Source organism: Pogona vitticeps, chromosome 6, assembly GCF_051106095.1.
Source record: "Pogona vitticeps strain Pit_001003342236 chromosome 6, PviZW2.1, whole genome shotgun sequence".
Lineage (NCBI taxonomy): Eukaryota > Metazoa > Chordata > Lepidosauria > Squamata > Agamidae > Pogona > Pogona vitticeps.
The window spans coordinates 61,710,001-61,736,058 of NC_135788.1; the positions used below are offsets into that span (position 1 = coordinate 61,710,001).

Here is a 26,058-nt window from a genome sequence, read left to right on the forward strand (position 1 = left end):
AACTGGAGCAAAACAAAATGAGTTTCAACAAGAAAAATTGTGAAGTTTTACTGTATATTAAGGCAGGAAACACTAGACACACAAATATAAGGTGAGTGATAGCTGGGTCAAAAGGATCTAGAGACCTTTATAGGCCAAATATTAAACGTGAAACAATAGTGTGATGCAGGCAGGCAGATAGACAGAAGCAATATTTGATTGCATGAACAAAAGTATGGTGTCTAGCTCAAGCCAAGTAATAGCACTCCTCTATTCTGGTCTGGTCAGGCCTTAAATACTGTGTATAGTTCTGGGCACCACAATTTAAGAAGGATGTGAATAAGCCGGAGTATGTCCTAAGGAAGACAAGCCAAAAGGTCTGGAAAACAAGTGCTGTGAAGAATGGCTGAGGGAATTAGGGTTGTGTAGCTTGGAGAAGATTGAGAAATGATATGATAGCCATCTCCAAATATTTGAAGGGTTGTCATAGCTCCAGAAGGTAAAACCCAAAGTTAAGGATTCAAATTAGAACAAAAGAGATTTTTGCCTAAGCATTAGGAATTTCTTCACAGTAAGAGCTGTTCAACAAGGTAGTGGATTGTCTCAGTGGACTCTCTTTCTTTTGGCCACCTGTCAAGGATGCTTTAGATAGCTATTGATGAACCTTATAAACAGAATTTCACAAAATGAGTCTCTTCTTATTCACAGTTATATAATGAACATTATGAGCAATTACAACAACAAAATGCTACCGCTTTGTGCACCAAGACCTCAGCAACAGCAATAATACAGAAATTGCTGGTAGAAATGGCAAAGTTCAAGTGTACTTTTGAATTCAAATTCAGATAAAAATCCAAGGTATCTTCCTCAACTGGATTGGGTATCCATAACACAGAAGAATCAGCTCCACATGCAGAGTCTTCAGAACCCTAGAATAAAATATTAATTGAATTGTATATGCATGAGTTCAGTATTGGATTCACCCTCCAACACAAACTTATAGGAATTATGCCTTGACCAAGTTGGCAAGGGTCTTGGCAGCCTACGTGTCAACAGCAGTTCCAGTCTCTTCAGCTCTCCCATTCTTTCTGATTCAATTTTTTTATTCACAGTCCTGCTCTTTTTTAGACCCATCACTTTAGCTGAACTGATATATCATAGGAGTGACACCACCAAGAGCATGCAGAGAGATACTGCATGTTGAAGTAGATACCATATTTTTCGCACCATAAGACACACTTTTTCCCCACAAAACGGGGGGGGGGGGTGGAAAGTCTGTGCGTCTTATATTTTCCTGTTTTCTTCTCCTAAAAAATTGGTGCGTCTTATGGAAAGGTGTGTCTTATGGAGCGAAAAATACGGTAATTCTAGCCTGTGAGACCTTACTAGATTCAATTCATCCGTAGTGGAGCTTGTTTTGCAGGCAAACTTGACCTGCAGTTCAGTTTTACTTTGTGCTGTTTTTGTGATTATTATAAGGCCCACTCTTCAAGATAAATGGAAAATCTTCTAACTCTGAATCCTAATGCACTCAATCCTAGTATAAGCTTTCTGGAATCCATCCTCCAGCCCAGCCCAGATGACAACATTCAAGAGTTAAAGTTTTATATACAGGGTATTTATGTAAGAGAATCCTGACTCTCATTTCCAAAACAAAATTGTTGATGTGTTTTCCAGAAATTTACGTAATTAAATTCTTCAGAGTATACAAGTTTACTTTAAAGTTTGTTTAATTCTGTAGAATAGAATAGCTAAAGCCGATGTTAAAGTTTTGAGAAATTATTTCCTGGTGGCATGAAAGGTTTTTCCAAATTTTGTTTGTGTGCATTGAGTCTGTGTGTTTCAATAATGTGATTTGGATATTGTAAAATGACATAAGAGGAACCTTATGTGATGTGTTGCAGTGTGGATGACCCCAGTCAGGTTTCCACAAATTTCTTCCAGGATATTCTAATCTCTCTTTTCTTGTTTCTTTTTTCTCCTTGCTCCCCCCCTCCATACATTTAGAATTCCATGCAACTGTGCCTGCTATGACTCCATTAAGCTGTTTCCTTGTCTCCATAGTTTTTGCCTTCAAAGTTATTTTTATTCAATAATATAAACAATACCTAACACATAAAGTTTTTTTTAAAAAAAGTAATACATACATACACAAAATAACTTAAACTATTCAATCACACATTAGTGCCCCCCTTCACTGGGACCATTCTAAGACATGATACATCCATTTTTTTCAGTTGTGCTGCCGTTTGCCTTTCCAAAACTGCATTAATTACAGTATTTTGAAACTGTGACTCTTTTCTTTAATTAATATATAATCAATGAAAATTCCCCAAATATATCTAAAACATTCTTATCAACCCCTTTATAACCTTAATATCACAAACTAGCTTATCATTAATAGCCATATTCCATACTTCATTTAATTGAAATTCATTATTTATTTTCCAATTTTTGCCATAATTAATCTCGCTACTGTTACTATTTATTTATTTATTTATTTATTTATTTATTTATTTATTTATTTATTTATTTATTTATTTATTTATTTATTTATTCATTCTATCTGTCTGTGGATTTTGGATTTTTTAACAAATCGTCCACAAAGGGTTAAACTGAATGACTACATCTCTACTGACAAGATACTCAGCACTGGCACTCCACAAGGCTGTGTCCTTAGTCCACTACTGTTCTCCATTTATTCATCGGATTGCACCAATAACCATCCCAGTAATAGGATTATCAAATTTGCAGACGATACTACACTAGTAGGACTTATCTCTGGGGATGATGAGTCTGCGTATCGGGATGAGGTATTACAGCTATCTCGCTGGTGCAAAAAAAACAATCTTTTATTTAACATCCAAAAAACCAAGGAATTCATAGTGGACTATAGGAAAAAAAGAGCAGACATTCAGCCACTGTATATAGATGGAGTTTGTGTGGAACAAGTGGTTGAATGTAAGTTTCTTGGGACTATCATAACAAATGACCTGACTTGGAGTGCAAACACCGCTGCATTAATCAGGAAGGCACAACAACGGTTGTATTTTCTAAGGATTCTTAGAAAGCAACAATTGACTGAGAGTTTGTTAATCACCTTCTATCGGAGTTCGATTGAGAGCATATTATCCTACTGTCTCTGTGTATGGTTCACGAGCTGCACAGTGGCAGAGAAAAAGGCAATTCAAGGGGTGATCAAGACGGCCCAAAACATCATTGGCTGTTCACTCCCCTCTTTGGAAGAATTGTATAAGAACAGATGTAAGAGGAAGATATCTAACATACTGAAAGACTCCTCTCATCCGGGATATCAGCTCTTTAAACTATTACCATCAGGAAGGAGATTCAGGGTATTGAAAGCAAGGACAAGCAGATTCAAGAACAGTTTTTACCCAAGTGCAGTATTGAGTTTAAATGCGGGGCCATATGTTTTTGGTGGAATTTTAATTGCTGAGAGAAAACGGGGTATCTATATTTGGATGGTGAAAGTTGTGTATATTTTAACTTTTTTTTGTAGTGTTGTCCAGTTTTACCTTGGGGAAGAGCACCTCATTTCGTTGCACCCACTTGTGAGCGCAATGACAAATAAATTTCTTATGTCTTATGTCTTATGTCTTATGTCTTATGTCTTATGTCTTATTTATTTATTTATTTATTTATTTATTTATTTATTTATTTATTTATTTATTTATTTATTTATTTATTTATTGCATTTATACCCTGCCCATCTAGTCAATCAACTAAATTCTTTCACTGTCCGATTCCATTGTTCCTTATCAAACATAGATAACAACACTACTTCAGTATTTCATTAATTTCTTTAAAAAACAGCCTTCAAAATTTCATTACATTCTTACATTCCCACCACACATTGAGATAAATACCTACATAATGATTACATCTCCAACATAGATTTGAAAATTTGCCATACTTACATACGTACATATATTTCAGTTTTACCAGTATTAAATACCATTTATAAACTAATTTATAATGATTTTTAAATACTTTCTGTGAAATCAGATGGGCCATGTCATACTTCATAAGGCTGCTGGGTAGAGTTCGTTGACCTTTTGCACACTGTATTTTTGAGAGCTGGGAGCCAAGTTTTGTTGCGCTTCACACTTTCCTCTTTTTTGCTGAAGTTTTGCTGGTGCTTGTGGATTTCAATGGCTTCCCTGTGCAGTCTGACGTAATGATTGCTGGTGTTGTGCAGTGTTTCAGTATTTTGGAATAGAATTTCATGTCCAGTTTGTTTCAGGGCATGTTCAGGTACTGCAGATTTTTCTGGTTGTTTTAGTCTGCAGTGTCTCTCATGTTCTTTGATTCTGGTGTGGATGCTTCATTTTGTGGTTCCAACATATACCTGGCCACAACTGCAAGGTATCCGGTATACTCCTTCTGTCCTTTGCTGACCGTAACATTTGTTGTTTTTTTGTGGTGGACTTGAATACTATTGGTAGGTTGTGTTTTTTCAAAAGTTTCCCCATGCGGTCCGTGACCCCTTTGATGTATGGCATAAATACTTTATTTGTGGGTGGCTGTTTTTCTTCTTCAGTTCGGTGTTGTTTTCTTGGTTTGATTGCTCTTGTGATTTCATTTTTGGAGTAGGCATTTGCCTGTAGGGCCCAATTCAGATGGTTGAGTTCAGTGCTGAGAAAATGAGCTTCACAGTTCCGATTTGCATGGTCTACCAGTGTTTTGATAATGCCTCTTTTTTGCTGTGGGTGGTGCTTGGAGTTTTTGTGTAGGTACCGGTCTCTGTGTGTGGGTTTTCTGTAGACTTTTGGCTTTTTGAATACTTTTCTATTTTTCATGTTTTCTTTGCCTCACTACATCTGTGTAACTAAACAGCACAATGCTAGATTATTTGTTTTGGTTTAATTTGGCTTAGTAACATGCTTTTTCTTTAATAAAATAAAGATTATAAAACTCAATTGGTTTCCTGAACAGTACACTTGTCATAGGGTCATCTGAGAGTGCTGCCTCGGCCTAGCTTACTTAGAGTCCTGTCAGTGGTGCAAGTTAAGTCTAAGGACTACAAAGCCCACTTGACCTTTTCACAATAATATCTGAGAGTACCAGGGTGTTCTTATGTGGGCAGACCTGCGAGAAGGAGTGTTGTATCAAGGCTAGCTGAGATTGGACTCACTCAGCCCATTTTAGCATGTGCAAACTCCTGATTGCTCTCTGTCCAAGCTTACACGTGAGTTTTCGAACCCGTGTTTGCGACAATGTGTTCTGTTGCCAGGTGTGCATGTGTGTGAACTCTGATCTTGGCCACCTACTTGAGGATTAAGGTGTGTGTGAAGCTGTCTGGGGATAGGCCTCACGTGGGGATAGGTATTGTGAGCCTGATGTTGCTCAACGGGTCCATCTCCACAAGACCAGGGGAACTTCAGGAGTAAAGACGACATCTGGGTTATGAAAGACAGGCTGTCTGGAGGGCTGCAGCTCTCTGTTCGACAGAAAGTGCCTTTTGGGTGGTGAAATCCATGCAGGAGGGTTTAATGAATTGCTGGCCTCTTGTGCATCTCCACGCATTACTGTATTGTTGATTTGTAGTTTGAGATACCATTTGTTTTGTCCCCATCCACACAAGTGGCACCAAATGTTAAAAGTTTAACTATGGAAGGTTTGAAGTCTATGAGCAGTGAGTCGGCCGTTATAAACAGTAAGAGCCCCGTTCTACGTCCACCATGCACAGGCTCTCCTTTAACCATTTCCTTTGTAGACCCACCAGAAGGTCAAGATCTTCTGCTCACCTCTGCTTCAAATAATTAAGAGTACACCCTTCTGTTTGAACAAGCGTATAATTCTGAGTTACTTTTTTGTTTTCTAGACGGGGATAGTGCTGAACAGACCCGCTCTGCGGGGAGATGATGGAGACAAGCCCGCCCCACCTCCGATGCCAGGACAGGTGAGTCACTTGTCTGCTGAGACCACCTTGGCTGCATTCATAAGATCAGAGGGCTTTGGGGACAGCAATAGTTCAGTGGTAGAACCTACGCGGGCTTGCAAAATCGTCCCAGTCCATTTCCTGGCGGAGGTGAACCAGCTGCATTGGTGTTCTGCCTGGACTGCAATTTGTAGCTCAACGCCCCTATCTTTCTTTTTGGGGATTTCAGTCTCACGGCATAGTGTGTCTCCGACCCTCTTTTCAACGTTTGCCACCTCTCTGTTTCTCACAGCTCCCTGGAATGCCTCTGCCCCCGCCCCCGATGGGCATGCCCCTGATGCAGCCACCTCCACCCCCGCCTCCCCCTGGCATGGGCCTCAACTTCCCGATGGGCGTAGGACCCCCTCCGCCGCCACCTGGCATGGGCCCGCCCCTCCGCATGCAGTCGGTGGATCCTTCCGCGTTGCCCGAGGAAGAGCGGTTGAAGCTGGCCCAGCAGCAAGCCGCCATGTTGATCCAGCAGGAGGAACGGGTCAAGCAGGTAATGATGATGTATAGATTTCCTTTTTTTGCTGGAAGGAAGGAGAGCGAAGAGGGGTCTGGTGACCGTGGAAATGAACAAGACCAGGCCCAGCCTTGCTGAAGCATTTAAGCCGGGACTAGACTTGCTGTGGTCCCTCAGTTGCCTCTTGAACTGGGCCAGGGGTTGTGATCGATGGTCTGTAAGGTCGCTGAAACATTGCATGAATTCCTAGCCCCATGTGGTGTAAGGCTTCCAAAAGTGTGCTTTGGAGGGTCGTGTTTCCCGACACCTCTGGATGGCACCGGGTCAGGGGAGGCCGTTGTGGTTGCCTTTGCTCTCTCGTGGCTTTAAAATGTTGCCCTGCCCTTCGGCTTCTCGGACAGCGGTGAATCATGCCAACCCTCCCGGCTGAGCTCCTTCCCACATTGCTGCTGCTGCTGCTGTTGGTTTTTGCTGGTCTCCCTGTAGGTTTGTTGTCGTGGCTGTTGTTGCCACCTGCCTAGTGTCTGTTGATCACAAGGCTTTTTCCTGGCTAGTCTCCATTGCTCTTCCTGCAGCCAAACTGTATGGCCCTTTCAGAGTACAGTGGTGCCCCACATAGCGACGGTAATCCGTTCTGGAAAAATCGTCGCTATCCGGATTTGTCGCTATGCAGAACTGAAAAGCCCATAGGAATGCATTAAACCCCATTTAATGTGTTCCTATGGGCTTAAAACTCACAGTTATGCGAAAACCCTCCATACGACCGCCATTTTCGCTGCCCAGTAAGCGAGGAAAGGGTGCGAAAACTCTGCGGGCGGCCATTTTGGAACCGCCGATCAGCTGTTTTTAAAACATCGCTATGCGAAAATCGGTAAGTAAAATAGCTTGCCGATCATCGCAAAGCGATTTTTTGCCATTAAAAAGATCGCAATGCGATCGCTTTTGCGATCACAAAAAATAAATCGCTATGTGGATTCTTCGTTAAACGGGGCGCTAGTTAAGTGAGGCACCACTGTAATCGTTCCTTTGGAGTATAGTTTTAAAAGGCAAATCCCCTGAGGCAGGCAGAATCCGATCAACCCCTGGCCCCGGGAGCTGGTGTGAGAATGGCCTGGATTAGATCAAGGAGCCAAACAGGTAGTTGAAGAGAGAGAGAGAGAGAGAGGCCAAGCTTTATTTATTTCAGAACCTGGCAGGAGGCTTGGTGTGTATATGTCACAAGTTTGACTCAGTGGCTGAATTGAATGTGGCATGGAAGAGCCGGGGCTGAATCTCAGCGATCAGATGCCTGTTTGGCACGTGGGAGATTCCCCAGCATTTCAGATGGGGCTAGGAAGGAGATCTGGACGCTTGGCAGTCAGAAATTTATAGCCTGATGCCTTTTTAGATTTTGGACTCTGGCTCCCCTTCAACGCCAGTGGGGCAGGCTGAGTGGGGCTTTTGTTGCCGAAAAGATCTGGAAGAGGTCCCAGGTTGCTTCTCCTCCCTTTAGCCAGGATTGAACTCCGTAGACTCCTGGACTAACTCTGCATGAGGCCTTCGGATTGGCTTCTTAATCAGAATCACGAGGACTCGGATCTTTAGCTTTCGGGAGAGGATCATAACTGAAAGCAGAGTGCGTGTTTTACCTTCAGAAAAGTCTTCCGGTGTAGTCCTTTGAGGAAGGGCAGAGAGTCACCCTGGCTAGGGAGAGCCAGCCCAGCCGTTCCATAAGAAGGATTTCACTCCCTCTAAGAGTACTTCCTGCCTCTTTGTACTGGGGTCAGTCTGGCTTCTTCTCCCACCTCCTCAGGCTGCTGCTCTAATGGAACAAGAGTGTCAGCAAGATATGTCCAAGCTGACCCCTCCTGTAGCCAGAGCTTCTCCGGATGTGGGGTCAAGACCTCCAGGGTTGCCAAGAGGTAAGTTCCCTGGGTTGAGAAAAGGAAGCAATCAGTCGTGATGGGGAGTGCTCGTTAATTCACGGAAGACAAGTAGCATCTTAACGTGCTACAGACATCTTCTGTCTGTGTAGTGGATTAAATGTCAGCGATGGATTCCCTTTTGAACAAAGAGCATATTTCAGGCAAGGCGATCTCAGACTCGGCCCTCTCTTCTGTTTTTCAGAAAATAAACTTCCCTGGAGGAAGAGGTTACCCACTGTATTCCATCTTTTTTTTCCAGTGCAAACTAGATACAAGAGATGCAGTGGCTGATTTTTAAACCTTTTTGTCCCTTTCAGTCCAAAGAGGTCCCGGAGTATCGTACCGTGTAATCTGTAGAAATCCACTCCTGCCTGTGAGCTTACAGTCTTTAAAAGAAATCCCCCCCCTTTTTTTAAAGACATGGTGGACTTCTATTCCTGTTAAACCCTAGGTGGTACGGCCAGGGGGTGCTAAACTCCAGAATGCCTGTGGAGGACCTAAAGTTGAAAAGTAACGCAGATGGGAAGGGAGAAGCTCACAGATGGATCAGTGTTTTTTTTAAATCAGGGTTGATGGAATGACCCTTTCCCCCAGCTTCTCAAGCGTTGCAACCTCAGAACCTCTCATTTGGGGGATTGTTGAATGGAAGGGGCCTTCAGCCTTGAAGGCTGTTTGCCAAAATAGGGCAGGAATCTGAGGGAATCAGAAAAGCAAAGTTTCTCGTCACTCAAAGTGTGATCCCTTGAACTCTGTACCAAGGGAAGTCAAAAAGCCTCTTTGGCTTTTGAGAAGCAGTGGAGAATTTTTCCCATTGTGGGACTGTCAGCATAGTTTCACTTACAGTGGACCCTCTACTTAAGGAATTAATCCTTATTGGAATGGTGGCTGCAAGTCGAAAAGTCTGTAAGTCGAATCTCCATTGACCTACAATGCACTGAAAACCAATTAATCCCATAACCAGTGGTTTTTATTCTATTTTTATTCCATTTTGGTTTTTTTCTGGTCTGTAAGTCGATTCTCAGGCTGCAAGTCGGATCTAAATTTTGCAGCCAGAGAAGTCTGTAACTCGAAAAGTCTGTAAGTCGAGCCATCTGTAAGTTGAGGGTCCACTGTATAGGCAAAATTGAGCTTTAAAAGCCACCTGTCCCCCCCCCCCCCCGGCCTGGCTTTGTTGTTGTTTAGTCATTAAGTCATGTCCAACTCTTCGTGACCCCATGGACCAGAGCACGCCAGGCCCTCCTGTCTTCCACTGCCTCCCGCAGTTGGGTCAAAGTCATGTTGGCAGTTTCGATGATCCTGTCCAACCATCTCATCATCCTCTGTCATCCCCTTCTCCTCCTTAAAACTCCCAGGTTGGGGGCGGTGAGAAAACCTGACAACAGTGGCCAGCTCGAGGATGGAGTGTCTTGCTTGTTTGTTCTGGAAAAACTGTTTTTCCTCCCTCCTTTTTCTAGGGAATCCCTCTGTGGGTTCATCTAACAGCATCCCGGGTCCAAGGCCCCGTGGCCCCCCTCCTCCTCCTGGAGAAGACAGTCGAGAGGTGGGTGTTTATCACCGGGGGGGGTGTGTGGGTGTGTGCAAGAGAGTGGCTGGAAGAGAGACATGATCTAATGAAGGAAGGACTTGCGATGGGGAAGGAAAGGCCTTCACTGGATTCTACACCTGGTTTAGGCCAGTTCAAACAACTTGACAGGGCGATGCTGCTGCAAAGACCCTCTTGGAGGCTGTTTGGGTTTCGGAGAGATTCCGTTGGTGTTTTACGGAGAATCGAGTGGGTGGGATGAGAAAAAAAATATCTGGATCGATCAGCATGACGGGGTCTTATAGTGTAGAGTTTATTAATTGATCTAGCTTGTATAGCGCCTCCGTAGCGCACGTTTACCATGGAGCATTCGATCCGAGAAAACACAGTGTATGCTGTAGTTTTGGAAGAGGTGGCCGTGATCTGATAAAACAGAATCCCAGAGCACAATAATTTTGCACGGATTAGATTTGCACATCTAATATGAATGGGTTTGCCTCCCCCCCTCCTTGGAACTGGCCAGCGTATTTCTCATTACACCTTGGCGTACTTGGTGAGAGCTGAAATGAGACCTGTTTTGTTATTTTCAGGTGGATGATTCTGGGGTGGGCCCCCAAATCCCTCAAGCCCTGGAGAAGATCCTTCAGCTCAAGGTGGCGTGTGTCGCTCTCCATCTTGCCGTTGCATCCTCACTTCCCTCCGGGCTAATCTCGGAGGCTGCCCAATGGGCCTTGAGGATTCCTGGGGACTTTCCCGGGTGATGCTCAAAGGAAGCATTATAGATCACCCGTTATTAGAGGAGGCTCGCTTTTAGGGGCTCAAGGAGTGTGACTGTCACAATGGGAAATTTTCTCACCTGCCCCCTGATTTGCCGTTTAAGCTTCCGTGATTTGCCTTCAGGGCACGAGATTCTGTCCATGTCGGGTCCCGCAAATGCCACATTCAGCAGAAAACGACATTTCTCCAGCCTCAAACGCAAGGCCCTCCATGACGGGTTGCCCACACTTCCGTTTGAGGTTTGAGCGGGGATTCGAACCGAGATCTCCTGCGTTCCCATCGCGCTGTCTCACCCCACCCCCGCCACGCTGCCGCCTTCTGATGACGTCACAAAGGGGAGGCCAACCCTTCTGTCTTTGGAAGGCTGGCAACCTTCCGTGCTCCAAGAGAGCCCCAGGCTTTGCGTTCTCCCCTGTGAGCAGGCAGGAAAGCGCCGGGAAGCGCTGGGCAGGCGGTATAGAGGGGGGGACGCTACCCAAGTCTTTAAGGGCGGTGAGCAGAAGGCTCCATCCACTCTGCCACCATGAATTATCTCACCGTCCCGACAATGCCTTCACTGCCTCAGATGGAAAAAATCCTGACCAAAGAGGATCAGGCCCCCACTGGGGCTCCTGGGACCTCCGCGACGCCCGTCGGCCAGGTGTCGGTGGTCTCTCTGTCCCTCCCACCCACTCAAGAACCGTCCACCCTCATGGCGGCCACCTCCATGATCTCCCACCCCACCAGCAGGTCCAGAGATTCGAGGAAACACAGCAAGACCCATAAGAGCAGAAGAGGGAGCAAGGAGACGTATTCCACGCACCAGACGAAAGGTAGGATCGGGACCTCGCCCGCTTTGGGGGTCCCGTCAAGATCACTCCTCCAGGGCCTGGTTTTCCAGAGGGGAAAGGCCGCTGGAAACCAGGTTTTTCCCCCCAAATCACTGAATCATAGAAAAGTGAAGTTGGAAGGGGGGCCTACAAGGCCATCCATTCCAACCCCCTGCTCAAGGCAGGAACATAATCCAAGCAGATCTGCCAGGGGGTGATCCAGGTTTTTCTTGAATGCCTCCACAGCGCTGTAGAGCTCAACACCTCCCAAGGTCATGGGCTCCATCGTCGTACGGCTCTAACAGTTAGGAAGTTTTTCCTGATCTTCTACCGAAATCTGGCTTCCTTTAACCGGAGCCCGTTGTTGCCTGTCCTGCACTCTGGGGTGATCGAAATAGACGTGTTGGCAACTTTTGTGGGGACGCTCTCATGGGACAAAGCCCATGTAACCCTATCCATCCCATAAGGAATTCATTAATCTTTAGGATCCTATTACAGTGGTGCCTCTTTAGACAGTTACCCCCCCATGATAGTTTTTTCGCTAGACATTGACTTTTTGCGATTGCTATAGCGATTCACAAAACAGTGATTCCTATGGGGGAATTTCGCTGGACAATGTTTGGTCCCTGCTTTGCAAAATGATTTTTGCTAGACGACGATTTTAACAGCTCCCTCCGCGCTCGTAAAACGGGTGTTCGCAAGACAGCGATTTAAACAGCTGATCGGCGGTTCACAAAGCGGCTTTCCTATGGCCGATCTTTGCTAGACAACGACGATTCTTCCCCATTGGAACGCATTAAACAGGTTTCAATGCAATGGGGAAATGCTTTTCACTAGATGATGATTTCGCTAAACAGCGATTTCAGTGGAACGGATTATCATCGTCTAGCGAGGCACCACTTTTGTAGTTTTTCCTTGCAACGGGCTCATGTGGCTTCCCTTCTGGAAGGAGCCCAAGTCGGTGAGTTGTGATCCTGGTCTTGGAGGTCTCCCCACCTTGGTTGCGGCATGCAGCAGGACCAAGCCCTGGGCGTTATCACCCATCCTGGATCAGAGACAGGTCCCTTCCTGTTGGAGCGTGGGCCGGAGAACAGCTCATGCGCTGAACAAGGGGCCAGATTGGGAGACTCTGGGGGGGGCAGAGTGCCTTGCAGAAGGGGAGCTGATCCCGAGCAAACCTCCCGTGGCCGGACACCTGCAGAATAGGGTGAAGGAAAAGATAGCTTCCAGGCCCTTCCTAAAATATCTCCGTTGCTCTCGCAGGCGGGGGCAAAGGCCAGCACCACCACAAGCGGAAGCACCGACGCATGACTTTACGGGAGCTGGTGAGCCGCGCTTGGCGAAAGACCGTCCCGTACCTTGTCGCCTTGCGGAGTATCATCTACAACCTCACGCAGTCCATGTTCTTTGACATCTTCATCGGCACGGTGGTGGCCATCAATACCATCTTGCTGGTCGCTCAGACGTTTGCGGTGGTGGAGATTCGGGGAGGTAAGCCAGTCATCAGCGTCGCCATCGATCATCCGGGGAGGGACAGCTTCCCCGATCCGCATTTATTTCCTTATTTACACCCCGCTTTTCTCCTGAGAGGGACCCGAGGCATTGACGTCCGACAACGAAAAGGCAATCTTTCATAGCTAAAACCAGGAAGGGGGACAAATATTTCAAACGACGTTAACGAGTATTGTATCAAAAACAGTAAATGAAATCCATATTAAGAAGAACTTTTGAAAAGCAGCAGAGCACAACAAACCCCCTTCATTCTGATTCTCGATTTTCCTTCTTCCACTTCCACACACGGTGCTGTGTTTCCCCCCCTCTAATAAACCTTTCTTGGCGTTGTTTGGAATAGAAAAGATCTCTTTGGCTATTCGGTGCCCCTTGCTTGCTGGTATAGAAACCTAGCATGGACCTTTTCGGTGTCGCTTGTTGTTGTTTTCACCCGTGTTTATAGCGTCTGGCGTGAGTTTCTGTATCTTTTTAAAAAATTGGTTTTGTCATTTTGAGAACAAGATATCGAAAGGCTGTTTTTGTTGTTGGGCCGTCAAGTCACCTCCGGCTTCCGGCAAGCCTGTGAATCGCAGGTTTCCGGATCTCTTCCCCCCCCCCCGTCAGCTTTTGAACCCTTTTCGGCCACTCTAAAAAGGAGTGGAGGGTTTTTTTGGGGGTAGGAAATATCTCTTTAGCTGCACGTGCGCCTCGGCCTGCCTGGAAAACCCTGGAAAGAGTCGACCGAGGGCAGAATCCACTGGAAGGCACGCAAGGCCTACTAGAGAACGTGAGGAGGGGCCGTTCCAACATCTGTGAACATCTGGAGCGGTTTCTGCTCTGCCCTTCCTCTATGAAGATGCTGCAAGCGTTTAGACTCGTCAAGGGTTTTGGGGCAAATCCTGTCAATATATACAATTTTGTTCAACCATCGGCCGGGGGGGGCACTTGCCCCTTTGTGACCCGAGCCCTCGTTTTTTGCATCCTGGGGGAACGAGGGCATCCCTCCCACCAAAAGCGAAGCGAGGGGGGACCTCTGGCGGCCGCCAGTGGGTGGAATGCATGAGCAGAGCATGATGGGAGAAGTGGGCGGGGATATGCAAAGTTCTGTCCAATGCCTGTCCGGAGGATCCGACTCCCCCTCGAGAAAAGGGCCAGATCTGGAGAATCGACAGGGAATCTCCATCCGGTTTCCCTCTCGGGCCTTTGCTTCCCCTCCGGACGGAAAGGATGCCCTTCCCGGAGCAGGCGGTGTGGGATCCGAGGGAGGGTGGCGGGCCCGGAGGAGCCGGCGTCTTTTTGGGGCAGCCGGTATCGCTTCTCGGCCTTTTGGCTAAGATCAAGTGTAGTATCTGTTCTTATCAGTTTAATATCTGATACGTCCTCTATCTGAGGACTATGTATTAAATGGATTTTTGGAGCTGGGAGATGGAAGAGGGGCTTGCTCCGTCCACTCCGCGCATCGACCTGGTATTGCAGGGCCTCCAGGAACGGTGCGCCCACCCTCCCAATACTCACGGTTCAAAGACAGAGAAGAAATAAGCCTTTAGCAGCTGGAGAGCAAAGATCCTCTGGGGAAAATGCTCTTGTAAGATCTGATTGTGGAGAAATCCCAAGGGTATTGTGTTGATTGCTCTCCAGCCTTGCACAAGGATGGTGTGGATCCACTCATCTCTTCTACCGCTTCATGCTACCTAGAAAAATCTATGCAAACTTGAGATCCTTTTCTCTACAGCTCATGGCTTCCTTTGTTTTCGAATTCTGTGCTCTTGGCCGTATTTCGCCTGCTTTAAAATGACCGCCCGGGCCAGGCATGCCAGTCTCTCCTGCAGAGGGGACCCCCACCAGAGGACCCCTGGATCCAGAGGGGGAGGAACCCCCCCCAGTCGAGAGACCCCACGTCCGGGCCCGGCATAGCTGGCCAAGCAAAAGAAGGAGGAAGGATCTGGTCCCTGGAAGGATCTGTTCCCTTCTGCGCTTGCGCCGTTGCTGGTCTGAAAGATGCTCGTGAACTCACTCTCTACGTTGTCACCGACTGTCCTTTTTAACCGTCCTTTTTCGGTGCACCCACAGTCTTTGTCTCCCTGAAGGGACGTTGAAATGCCCTCTGATTCCGAACATTTTGTTGGGTGTCCCAAAAGGGAGAACTCGGGGGCTTTTCTCGTGGGCTGCCCACCTCGGTCTCCTCGTGGGCTGTCAAGTCACCTCCAACTCATGGCGACCCCATGGATGAGCCGTCTCCAAAATGCCCCCCTCCTCAACTGCCCAGCTCTTGCAAATTCAAGCCCGTGGCTTCCTGGAGGGAGTCGGTCCACCTCGTATTGGGGTCTCCCTAAAACCTAGCCAGGTAGAATCACATTTTTCCCCCCACAGGGGCCAAGCCTTGCTGGGGACTTGAGGAGGCGTCGTCATCATGCAAGAAAGGAACTTTTCCAAGCCGTCCTTAAGTCTCGGGTTCATTTGCGGCGTTTCTCTGGGCTTTCGCGAAGGGTGAGCCTCCTTCGCATCACGCAGAACGAAAGCCTGCAGATTTTTAACAGTTGCAAGAGGGCAGGAAATGGTGGACTTATTAATTTGCTATGATCCTGTGTCTACAGCAGTGGAGAGAGAGAGAAGGGAGGTCCGTGCGGGTTTTGTAAAAAATCCATTTGTCGGCACAGGTCCTTGACTCAGGCAGCAAAATATCTTGGACTGCCATGGCTTTCCTCGTAGAGAAAGACGGCGTCTCCTTCTCTCCTTGTTAACGGTTCTCTTCTTCTTCTTCTGACTTTCTAGAGTGGTTCTTCTCAGCTATGGATCCTGTCTTCCTTTCCGTCTACGTGGTGGAAGCGATCCTCAAGATAGTGGCCTTAGGCGTGGACTATTTCCGTGACCCGTGGAACGATACCGGTGGGTCTCGGGTGGCCGGAGGTCGGAGGGTGGATTTCTGAACAGGGGCCGTTCATTCTCAGATGGCAGGGAAACACTGGGAGTGGACCTTTACAAGTAGACCCCAACCAAATAAATAAATAAAAAAATAAAAATCAGGTCTCAAAGTGAAAAATCAATTTGATTTGGTTTCCCTTGAATGCCAAAACTGTTGTACTGCATGTGGAATTCCATGTAATTCCCAAAGTTGGTTCTGGCGACAGGGCAGGGGGAAATCAAGAGGCTACTGTGAAATCAGTGTTTTGGTGTTTTCTTGCTTGTTTTCAGAAGCAAAATGCTCTAAAACAATTTGTCTTGTGCAGAAAGGCAGTTCCTTAGGGTTTCTGTAAGGGGAACTGTCCCTTTAAATTACAGGCTTTCTGCTTCCACTTTGGACAACTAAGAGCCACTAGCTTTGCAAAATACCTGCTCTTCGCTTGTTAATTTGAACCAATTTGGCTGTCTGCTTCATGGGCTTTCCTTTTTTGGTTTGGGGATGGTCATGATGTGCTCTTCGGCTTCATAGCCTCATGGCTTGTACCTAACCACTAGCTTCTACAACCAGCACATCTTTGAATTAGGATTGCACTCTATATCAAGGGAGAACAAATGGTATAAATAAGCCCTTATACCAAAATTTAAAACCTACGTATGTGTCCAAGGAAAGAGATAGGATTCCCTTTGACTCATACAGTTCGTGGCTGGGATGTATTAAAACCTTTTTTTCTTTTTTTTGCTTGGAAAAGCCATTTGTTTGTTTGCATTAGGTGATAAGAGATATTTTTTTCTGAACTGAGGAATTATGCTCCAATGCACTCTGCCCATGCTCAGGAGAGGTTTCCTGCTTCTGTCAGCTTAACCATGAGCAAGGCTAGTAGCCGCACTGTCTAATCTCACAGACTGCGAGCGTTCACTTGTGTTTTTTTCCTCCTCCTCCTCCTTTCCTCCCGGCCAGATTTCTTCATCATGATCATGACGGTGCTGGATTTTCTGCTGCCATTGTTCATCTCCTCCAGGCAAGGGAATCGGGGCAACACTGTGACCCTTTTCCGCGTCCTCAAAATCTGCAAAGGGATCCGCGCCATCCGCGCCATCCGCTTCCTACTCACGCTCCGGTCAGCGCCTAGTCTGTAGATCCACCAGTGCTTTAATGAGTTGAAAGAAATGTGTCCGGGACATCCTTTGATGGAGGAACTGTGTAGCATTATATGCGATCATGGTTTCTAGTGCCATGACATTCTGCTTCCTGTGATAGACCTAGAGCCTCTGGAATTATTATTATTATTATTATTATTATTATTATTATTATTATTATTATTATTATTATTATTATTATTATTATTATTATTATTATTATTATCATCATCATCATCATCATCATTATCATCATCATCATCATCATCATCATCACTACTACTACTACTACTACTACTACTACTACTACTACTACTACTACTACTACTACTACTACTACTAGCCATGTTAGTTTTAGGCATCTATTGCCTTTAAGGCAATGAACTGCTCTTCACTTCCCCCTAGTGGCCAATTCTGAGACTGCACCTGGAAAATACACACATGTTTTTTTTAAAAAAAGGAAACAACCAAAAATTACTTCTGATGGTTGTTGTGGCTTTTTCAGGCTCTTTGGCCGTGTTCTGAAGGTTGTTCTTCCTAACATGTCCCCAGTTTCTGTGGCCAGCATCTTCAGAGGACGAGAGTCAGAACGCTTGTCTGTGCGCTGTTACTAAAAATCACTTCCCTTGCCATGTGGTATTGAAAAGAGGAGGTCATAAACCTTGCAGAAACCCACTTAAAATGCACCTAAAATGCACTTTTAAAAGTTACCTTTGGGTTTAGGCAGAAAATATTGGACATGATGTCGAAGCTTCGTTCATCTTCATGATATTGCTTCTGAAACTGACTCTCACGCTCAGACCCAAAGGGACTAGTAGCCATCACCTGTTCCTTGTAACGACACGACACCCTCATATCCGTGTGTCCTACTGTAGTTACAACATGCAGATTATAACAAACGCTGTTATGATAGCGAAGGCTGTACTCTACTGTACATAGCATGGTCTCTGGCGCCTTCTAGTGGCCAGTTCTGGTAACTTCACCATTAGAAATATATTTCGGGGGGATTTTTCGCATCATATTTAAAATATTCTCCAACCATGGGCAAGCAAAGCAGCAGAGACCAATTAGGCGGGTAAGGGGATCCGACTGTAGTGATTTCCAAATGCTGGCCTCCAACACCCTTCCCAGCCTTGTCCATATGACTGCCAAGCCCTCTTTATCATGGGATGGTTTCCCCTGAAGTTTGGAAAGTTCCTTTTTTGGGGGGGGGGGGACTACGTTTCGCAGTCCCTGCTGGCTAGTGGACTGTCGGGGCTATCCTACAAATCGTTTGTTTCCCTGAAGTTCTGGCCAAATTGCCATCCTTGCTTGGCCAGAGAGATAAGGTAGACCTTCTCCTCCCCCTGCTCAACTAACCATCTGCCGGTTCGTTTGTTCGCCTCTGCAGGGTGATGGAAAACGTTCAAGAAGTCACCAGTACGTTTATGCTGTCGTGCCAGTCCATTGGGGCCATTATCATCCTCATGTTTTCTTTACTCTGTATCCTTCCCAGGAGGAGTGGATGGGTGGGCAGGAGGGAGAGAGAAGCATCAAAACACGATGAACAAAATGGAATAAAATACAGTGGTGCCTCGCTAGATGATGATAATCCGTTCCACTGAAATTGCTGTTTAGCAAAATCATCGTCTAGCGAAAAGCACTTCCCCATCGGAATGCATTGAAACCTGTTTAATGCGTTCCAATGGGGAGGAATCGTCGTTGTCTAGCGAAGATCGGCCATAGGAAAGCCGCTTTGCGAACCGCCAATCAGCTGTTTAAATAGCTGTCTGGCGAAGCTTAGGTCCCGAAAATACCGGTTCTGCGAGCGTGGAGGGAGCTGTCAAAATCGTTGTCTAGCAAAAATCGGTTTGTGAAGCAGGGACCAAACATTGTCCAGTGAAATTCCCCCATAGGAATCACTATTTTGCGAATTACTATAGCGATTGCAAAAAGTCAATGTCTAGCGAAAAAACTGTCATGTGGGGTAACTGTCTAGCGAGGCGCCACTGTATATGGTGAATCTTATTGAAGACAGCCTAGGATGGGGTGCCTCTGTCTTTTGGGGGGGGGCTGCGTCAGTGTAGCGCTACTTATTAAATCCAAGGAAGTTCAACCTTCTTTATTTTTCATATTGCCATTTTAAGAGAAGAAAAGAAAAAGCCCAAATCCGGCTTCGCTTTTCGACCCAAAACAAAAGATCATTTTGTTCCCAGTGACCCTCATTCTCCCGGGTAATGTTCCCAAACAGAAGGCATTTTTGAGACAAAACTGCGGGGGACGTAACGATGGACCTCAAAACTTTTCGACAAGGAAAACACGGATGTGTCCCTGTATAAGGGGTGGATCCCTCGGTTACTCTCCCTTTGAATAAGCTGGAAAACCTTCCCTTTCGCTGCCTGTCCTACCTCGTAGGGTTATTGTGCTGTTCAAGCAGGAGAGGAGGAGAACCGTGGTTCCCCCCCCCTTGGGAACATTGGAGGGGGAAAAGGCAGGTGAGGAGGAGGTGGGAAAAAAAAACCCACCAATCTTTTTATTCCTTAACGCTCCCCGTCCGCCCCTCAGTCATGTCCTCAGTCGTGATGCGCGACATGTTCTGTGACGCCGACCCAGCACATTTCGGAGATATTTTCAAGACCATCTTCACCCTGTTCCAGTTATTCACGCTGGACGACTGGTCCCTGATTTACCTGACCTGCTACGATGCAGGTGGGAGAAGCCGAGAGGCTGCCGGCGTTTCTCGGTTCGAGAAGTCCTTTGGCGTCAGGAAAAGGGCCCAGATCCCAAACCCATGTCGGGCCGCTTTCTCGGTGCCTGCCGTGGGCTGGTGGGCCACCCCGTGGCTTGTTTCGAAGGCCACGGCGGCGTGGATGGTCCCGCCCTCAATGTGTACCCTTTCTCACTTCCAGGGGCCTGGTATATCATCATCTTCCTCATCGTCTACATCCTCGTGCAGTACTTTCTGCTTCTCAAGTAAGCGCATGACAGGATTCTCCCCATAGGCTAAAGATATATATATTTGGTAGTCCAAAACCCCCAGTTGGCTTCCCTCTGCGTCAGACGACAACTCCCAGCTTATGTCAACCTTTGCCTCAGGCCCATGGGTGTTGTAGTCCAAAAGATCTGGGTTGGGGTGGGGACTGCCCCCTCGGGGACATCCAAGCGATGTGACTTCCCCCAAAGTGGGGGGAAAATAACTTTTGGAACGATCACGCTCACAATCCACTAGCCAGCACTGGATGGGATCCGGAGTCCAGAAAATTATCTCCCCCCACCCCACCCGTGGGCTGTCCAGAGACGTCCGAGGATCGAGAAAAGACTCTTGATGATATGGCAAGAGAACATTCATTTACGTCTCGCCTATCACGGCTTCCCACTAAGGAGAGTCTACCAAAGCTGCCTACATTGCCTTCTCCCCCACCCACCCCAACAGACTGTCCTGGGAAGTGACATCCAAAACATCTGGAGGGCCAAAAAATCCACATCTGCCAGCTGTGTCCCTTTCTCTCTTGCAGCCTGGTGATTGCAGTCCTGGTCGATAATTTCCAGATGGCGCTGCTTAAGCGCCAAGAACTCCAGAAACAGAAGGTTAGTGGGACTGTGTGACCCGCCCCCCCCTTGCAACCAAAATGTGCATGTCTCCCCAGGATTGTTCCTGCGGTGCTGCATGTATAGAGTTAACGTCGTGGGTGGGTAGGCTGATCAACCGGGGGGGGGGGAATTAATCCCCATTGATTCAATGCATGGGCTGTATTTATGGGGGTTGTCTAACAGCAATGCCTAAACAAATCTCGGTTGCAATTCAATACAGTAGGACTCCTCTTTCCATGGGATCGGTAGCCGTGGCTTCACTTATCCGCAATCTGGCAATATTAAAAATAATTTTTAAAAAACCCCAAACCTAGAAATATGTATTTTCATGATGTATTTACAGAGCTCATCACTAGAGGGAGCCAGAGAACATGCTATGTATTCAGCATCATCTCTGGCTCCCTCTACTGGCTAGTTCTGGTAATAAATGTCAAAATCCTTTTTTTTCTGGATTTTTTATTTTAGCTTGCTAAAAATCCTCTGCCGTCCCCTTCTCCTCTTGCCTTCACATTTCCCCAACATCAGGGTCTACAAGATGGGTTTGCTATCTTTTGCTGCCGTCTAGTGGAATAAAGAATATTTGGAGCCTTTTTAAATTTCCAAAACGTCAACTTTTTAACACTTGGGAAGTCGTTGTGCTTTGCCACCCGAAGGGCACAGAAACACCAGCCGTGGTAATCAGAGGATTGCCACAACCATCATCTTCAAGAGCAGGGGTGGGATAGTGAGATGGCTTAGCCTTTTCTCTTCGTAGCTTTTCTTTAGCTCTTTCGGTTGGGCTCAAAAACGTCAGAAAATATCAAAAACCAAATCAAAGTAAAAACCTAGAAGTCCAGATCCCCACTTCTAACAGGGATTTTTCAACTGGGTACCTAATTTTGGAGTTAGGTGCAAACGGCTGGTCTTGGAGGTCTCCGGGATCAAAACGGCACATTTTTTAAAAAAATTCTGACCGTATATTTTTTCTCCCCCTTCCAGCTGTCATGGGGTCAGACCAGGGAAGGGGTTAGGGTCGGGCTACCTGCACTCCGCAGGCCAGGCTTCGCCGTCATCCGTTTTAAGATCAGATGAGAAGGACAGGTGACCAAGTTGCTGACTTATGTGTTTGTGGTTTCTCTCCCCCGAAATCGACAGAAGCTGATCCAGCCAGAGAACAGCACAACCGAGGACGGTCCTTCTATCAAGCCAGCAGGTGACCCTGCCATGGGGTTTATCTCGGGGCGGGGATATTGGATGCTCAATGGATTGCCTTTGTGGCACGTAATGAGCAAATTCTCAAAGACGCCCTATAATTGAGAAAAGCAAGACAGCTGGTCTGCTGACCTAGAGTGACTTTCTCCCACGATTGCCTAAAAGACCCTGAAATTTCGGGGCACGGGGCTTGCAGATCAGAATTTTCCGGGAGAAAACTAGAATTTCTCCAAAAAATTTTTTGATGGCAAACTGGCAAGGAATTTCATTTTTTGGATTATTTTTTTTTTAAACAACATTCCCCATCGGAAGGACAGGTCCTCTCGACAGAGCTCAGACAAATCATCAATTCTTGAAATCAGGAATGTGGGGAAAGGAAGTGAACCCACAACGCTTGTTGTTGTTGTTTTTTTAAACCTGCTCGCTGGTCTGTTTGTGTCCTCCCCGTCACAGAGAAGGGGAAAAAGAGAGAGGAAGGCGAGGAAGAATTCTTTAGGCGGATGGTCATGGAAAAATACGGGAACCTCGAGTTGGTCGAGAGGTGAGCGGGATCCGGGCCGGCCCAACCAACAGCAAGGACTGGTTATGTGTGTGTGTGTGTGTGTGTGAGAGAGAGAGAATATTTAGTTATCAGGGAATTGCGACAATTCAGATGTCATCATCCTCCTAGAACGGCAGAGCCGGAAGGGACCCTCTGGATTATCAAGGAGGCCCAGCGGGGGGGAATCGAACTCGCAGCCTCAAAACCACGGAGCTATAGGCGCTTGATTCCAGCCGGTGATGAGGGGCTGATGGGCCTCGGAGTCCGACACCATAATAAATTCTATGAGAATGCATATTGCATTCTTCTGGGGCTTAAGCCTGGCCGTGGACAGCTCACAACAAGGAAAACGAGCCACACAATGCAATTCGCATCCAAATCAAACATAATAATAATAAAAAAAACAAGGATTGTTGGAGCCAACAATACAGAAGCACCGCATTTAAAAACCCTACTTATTTCACCATCCGAGGCCTGCGATTTGAGAGTATTTGAAATACAAATTTAAAAAACTACACCCACCAAAACCTAGTGGAGGAAATTTCTCTCCCAGCCCTAGATAAGATTAGTTTTCTATGTCAAGTAGAACATATTGAACATCCCATAAGTTCTTGGGTTTTTTTTTCCTTTTATTGAGTAAGCACAAGCAAGAGAATATACGGATGTCTGTCCAACGACCTGTTTTTAAAAACCAATAAAAAGCTTACGATCCTAAACTTAAAAAAAACCCTAAGAATGGATGTATGAATATATCAATGTTCTAATATAACTTTTTTAAAAATTTAAGTTCTATCAAACTTCAGTTATTAGAAGGCTAGAACAAAGGATGTGAACCACCCAGAATAGTGCTATATGCACCAATGGGGTGGTATATATATAAATTGAATGAATGAATGAATGAATGAATGAATGAATGAATGAATGAATGAATGAATGAATGGAGGGATGGAGGCTCTCATGTCCTCCAGGGAAAGTGGAGAAGAATCTTAGCAAACAGGAGCTAGAAAGCCAGGGATTTTCCTTAAAACCTCTCACCGTTTCCTTGGTTCAGGGAATGGCAGCTTCTCTACAAGTACTTCCAGCTGATGACCGCGATCGAGACCCATCAGCAGCAGTTCCATTCTCAGTCGTCCACCACGGACAAGATCCTGGATACTTTCTTTGAGGTGAGGGGCCCTCTTGAGGTCATGAAGATGTTCCCCCCCAGGCCAGCTTCTGGGGGATATGGTCTGGATAACTGCCTTTTTCCTTCAAACGTCCTGCGGGTCATCTTATACCCTTCGCCCGTCAGGATCTCTGGAGAGGAGGAGAAATAGGTAGAACGAGGGATGAAACCGGGTGACCTCGGGCCAGTCACAATGTCTCAAGCCTGCCAACCTCGCAGGGCGGTTGTGAAGAGACAGCAGAGAGGGAGATAGCCCGAGGCCTTGCCCTGAGTTCCGTGGAGGAAGAGACAGGATGTGAATGTGACCAACGAATCATAAAAAAATGCTTTCCGAAAACCTAGTGTCCACGATTAGCGCTCCCCCCAGTCTCAGCCTGCATGTCTATGATGGGAGTTGTAGTCCACACAGGCTGGGGAGGACGGGACTTCATCCAGCAAGCTTGCAGTTGCAAAAGGCTGAGTCTTGTAGGCCTCGATTCCTTCCGGCAAAGCGACCGGTTGCTGAGCGGGTGAACTGCTGATTTGAAAAAGGGAAGGGGCCCTTGATTGTTTCTGCAATTTAATTCAGGGGAAAAACCCCAGAATCTAGTGACAGAATCCATGCATGCTGTGTGTCAGCAGCTGCTATGGAGACCCAAGAATGGCCGTCTGCAACAAAGGTCAACGGTGGAGGAGTAGGAAGGGTGTAAAGCCTCAGAATAGCAACCTCCGTGTCAACCAAGCAGTTGCTTAGCAAGAGGGAGGAAATCCTCAGATATAGCTGACTGTTAATCTCTTGAGAAACTTTCTTGTTGCTTTTTACATTCATTACCGCGCTAGATGAAGGATACAGAGGGCAGTCGTCCAAAATCATTTGCAGCCACTGGATTAAAAAAATGAAATAAATCACTTTTTTCCGTGTTTATCCCCCCCTGCCTCCTCTTTTCAGACAGCTCAACTGGATTACCTCCCGAAGTAATGGACAGAAAGACATTTCCGTGGTGCCGGCAAGAGGCAATTTCTGCCTGCTCTTCGTGGTTTACTATTTTCATTCATTGCTTCCTTTTGGGGGAATAGTATTGGTATCTATTTAGGGTATATGTTAAATGTTTTGTGTATGAAATAGATTTTTCAATAAGGTCCAACACAGCCATCTGCTTTAGGGATTTTTCCCCCCTATTCAATTAAATTAATTGAATTAAGGCAAAACGGTCCAGAGCATAAGAGGACATACATGTAAAGTAAAGGCACTTGTTGGCTAATAAATGAGGTATTGGCGCAAAGGACGTAGAGTCTTCTCTGGCTTGCATGGAGCAGTTCCGTCAGTGTTCTTTGGCCCCTATACTCCGAGGCAGAATGGAGTCCGGTCCCGTCCTACATAGGGCAGGGAATAGGTGTCTATCCCGTCCCCCCCCCCGCGCCCCACAGTCTCATCTAGCTCCAGGGGCATCCAGTTGGGGCAGCCACCCGCCAGAGGGTCACGCTGGGCTTATCTGCATCTGGGGTTGCCCCCCCCGGCACATGCGCTTTGGGTGGGAGGCCGTTCCGTCGCTTGCCCCTTTCGGGTCTGGGCCGGGCCAGCCTGGGTCGCTCTCCTCTGCTGACTTAGGAGGGCGAGCGGGGATGGTGAGCAGTCGTTGGCCCCACCCCTCTGGGGTTAGGGGCCACCGGTGGGTTGGGGGTCCCCCTTTCCTAGGTATTGGGTTGGGGGTCCCGCTCTCGGGTGGTGGGTCGGGGGTCCCCCTCTCTGGGGTGGTGGGTCGGGGGTCCCCCTCTCTGGGGTGGTGGGTCGGGGGTCCCCCTCTCTGGGCTGCCAGAGGTCCCCCCTCGCTTCGATTTTGGTGGAGGGGATGCCCTCGTTCCCCCAGGATGCAAAAACGAGGGCTCGGGTCACAAAGGGGCAAGTGCCCCCCCCGGCCGATGGTTTAACAAAATTGTATATATTGACAGGATTTGCCCCCAAACCCTTGACGAGTCTAAACGCTTGCAGCATCTTCATAGAGGAAGGGCAGAGCAGAAACCGCTCCAGATGTTCACAGATGTTGGAACGGCCCCTCCTCACGTTCTCTAGTAGGCCTTGCGTGCCTTCCAGTGGATTCTGCCCTCGGTCGACTCTTTCCAGGGTTTTCCAGGCAGGCCGAGGTGCACATGCAACTAAAGAGATATTTTCTACCCCCCAAAAAACCCTCCACTCCTTTTTAGAGTGGCCGAAAAGGGTTCAAAAGCTGACGGGGTGGGGGGGAGAGATCCCGAAACCTGCGATTCACAGGCTTGCTGGAAGTCGGAGGTGACTTGACGGCCCAACAACAAAAACAGCCTTTCGATATCTTGTTCTCAAAATGACAAAACCAATTTTAAAGAAAGATACAGAAACTCACACCAGACGCTATAAACACGGGTGAAAACAACAACAAGCGACACCGAAAAGGTCCACGCGAGGTTTCTATACCAGCAAGCAAGGGGCATGAAAGGTTTATACCTCGTGGGAAAAGACTATTTTAAACAAATGTCTTAACAGAAGCAGGGGGTCAAAGAAGCAGACGGGCAGAGTCAAGAAAGGAAGGACCCAGAACGCTTCCCTTAAGGTTAGAGTTACTCTCTGCTCATCCCTCCCCTCCTTATTTCGGCTGCTGAACCCATCTGCCCCAGGAGTGGACAAATGGCCCGGTGCCCCCCTTTCTTCCT

General features: G+C 46.9%; 2 protein-coding genes and 1 non-coding gene across 5 annotated transcripts; all 3 read left to right on the forward strand.

Annotated features, from left to right (window-relative positions):
• Window positions 1–5,828: 5,828 nt before the first annotated feature.
• LOC144583537 (splicing factor 3B subunit 2-like) lies at window positions 5,829–10,860 on the forward strand. Its single transcript, XM_078377470.1, has 5 exons — window positions 5,829–5,902; window positions 6,174–6,422; window positions 8,179–8,287; window positions 9,745–9,830; window positions 10,403–10,860. The coding sequence occupies exons 1-5, from the start codon at window positions 5,891–5,893 to the stop codon at window positions 10,571–10,573; spliced, it is 627 nt and encodes a 208-aa protein (XP_078233596.1). The 5' UTR covers window positions 5,829–5,890; the 3' UTR covers window positions 10,574–10,860.
• On the forward strand, window positions 10,576–24,656 carry LOC144583022 (cation channel sperm-associated protein 1-like). Of its 3 annotated transcripts, XM_078377466.1 has the most exons (12): window positions 10,576–11,401; window positions 12,662–12,889; window positions 15,662–15,775; window positions 16,749–16,908; window positions 18,318–18,409; window positions 19,472–19,615; window positions 19,816–19,879; window positions 20,422–20,494; window positions 21,632–21,689; window positions 22,142–22,229; window positions 23,281–23,395; window positions 24,323–24,656. In XM_078377466.1, the coding sequence occupies exons 1-12, from the start codon at window positions 11,113–11,115 to the stop codon at window positions 24,350–24,352; spliced, it is 1,455 nt and encodes a 484-aa protein (XP_078233592.1). In that variant the 5' UTR covers window positions 10,576–11,112; the 3' UTR covers window positions 24,353–24,656. The 3 variants fall into 3 exon arrangements, with proteins under 3 accessions (XP_078233592.1, XP_078233591.1, XP_078233593.1); XM_078377465.1 differs by lacking the exon at window positions 24,323–24,656 and having other exon boundaries at window positions 23,281–24,316; XM_078377467.1 differs by lacking the exons at window positions 21,632–21,689; window positions 22,142–22,229; window positions 23,281–23,395; window positions 24,323–24,656 and having other exon boundaries at window positions 19,472–19,822; window positions 20,422–20,450.
• LOC144583923 (U2 spliceosomal RNA) lies at window positions 14,200–14,390 on the forward strand. The gene has a single exon (XR_013537860.1). It is a non-coding gene; the product is annotated as a U2 spliceosomal RNA (small nuclear RNA).
• Window positions 24,657–26,058: the final 1,402 nt, after the last annotated feature.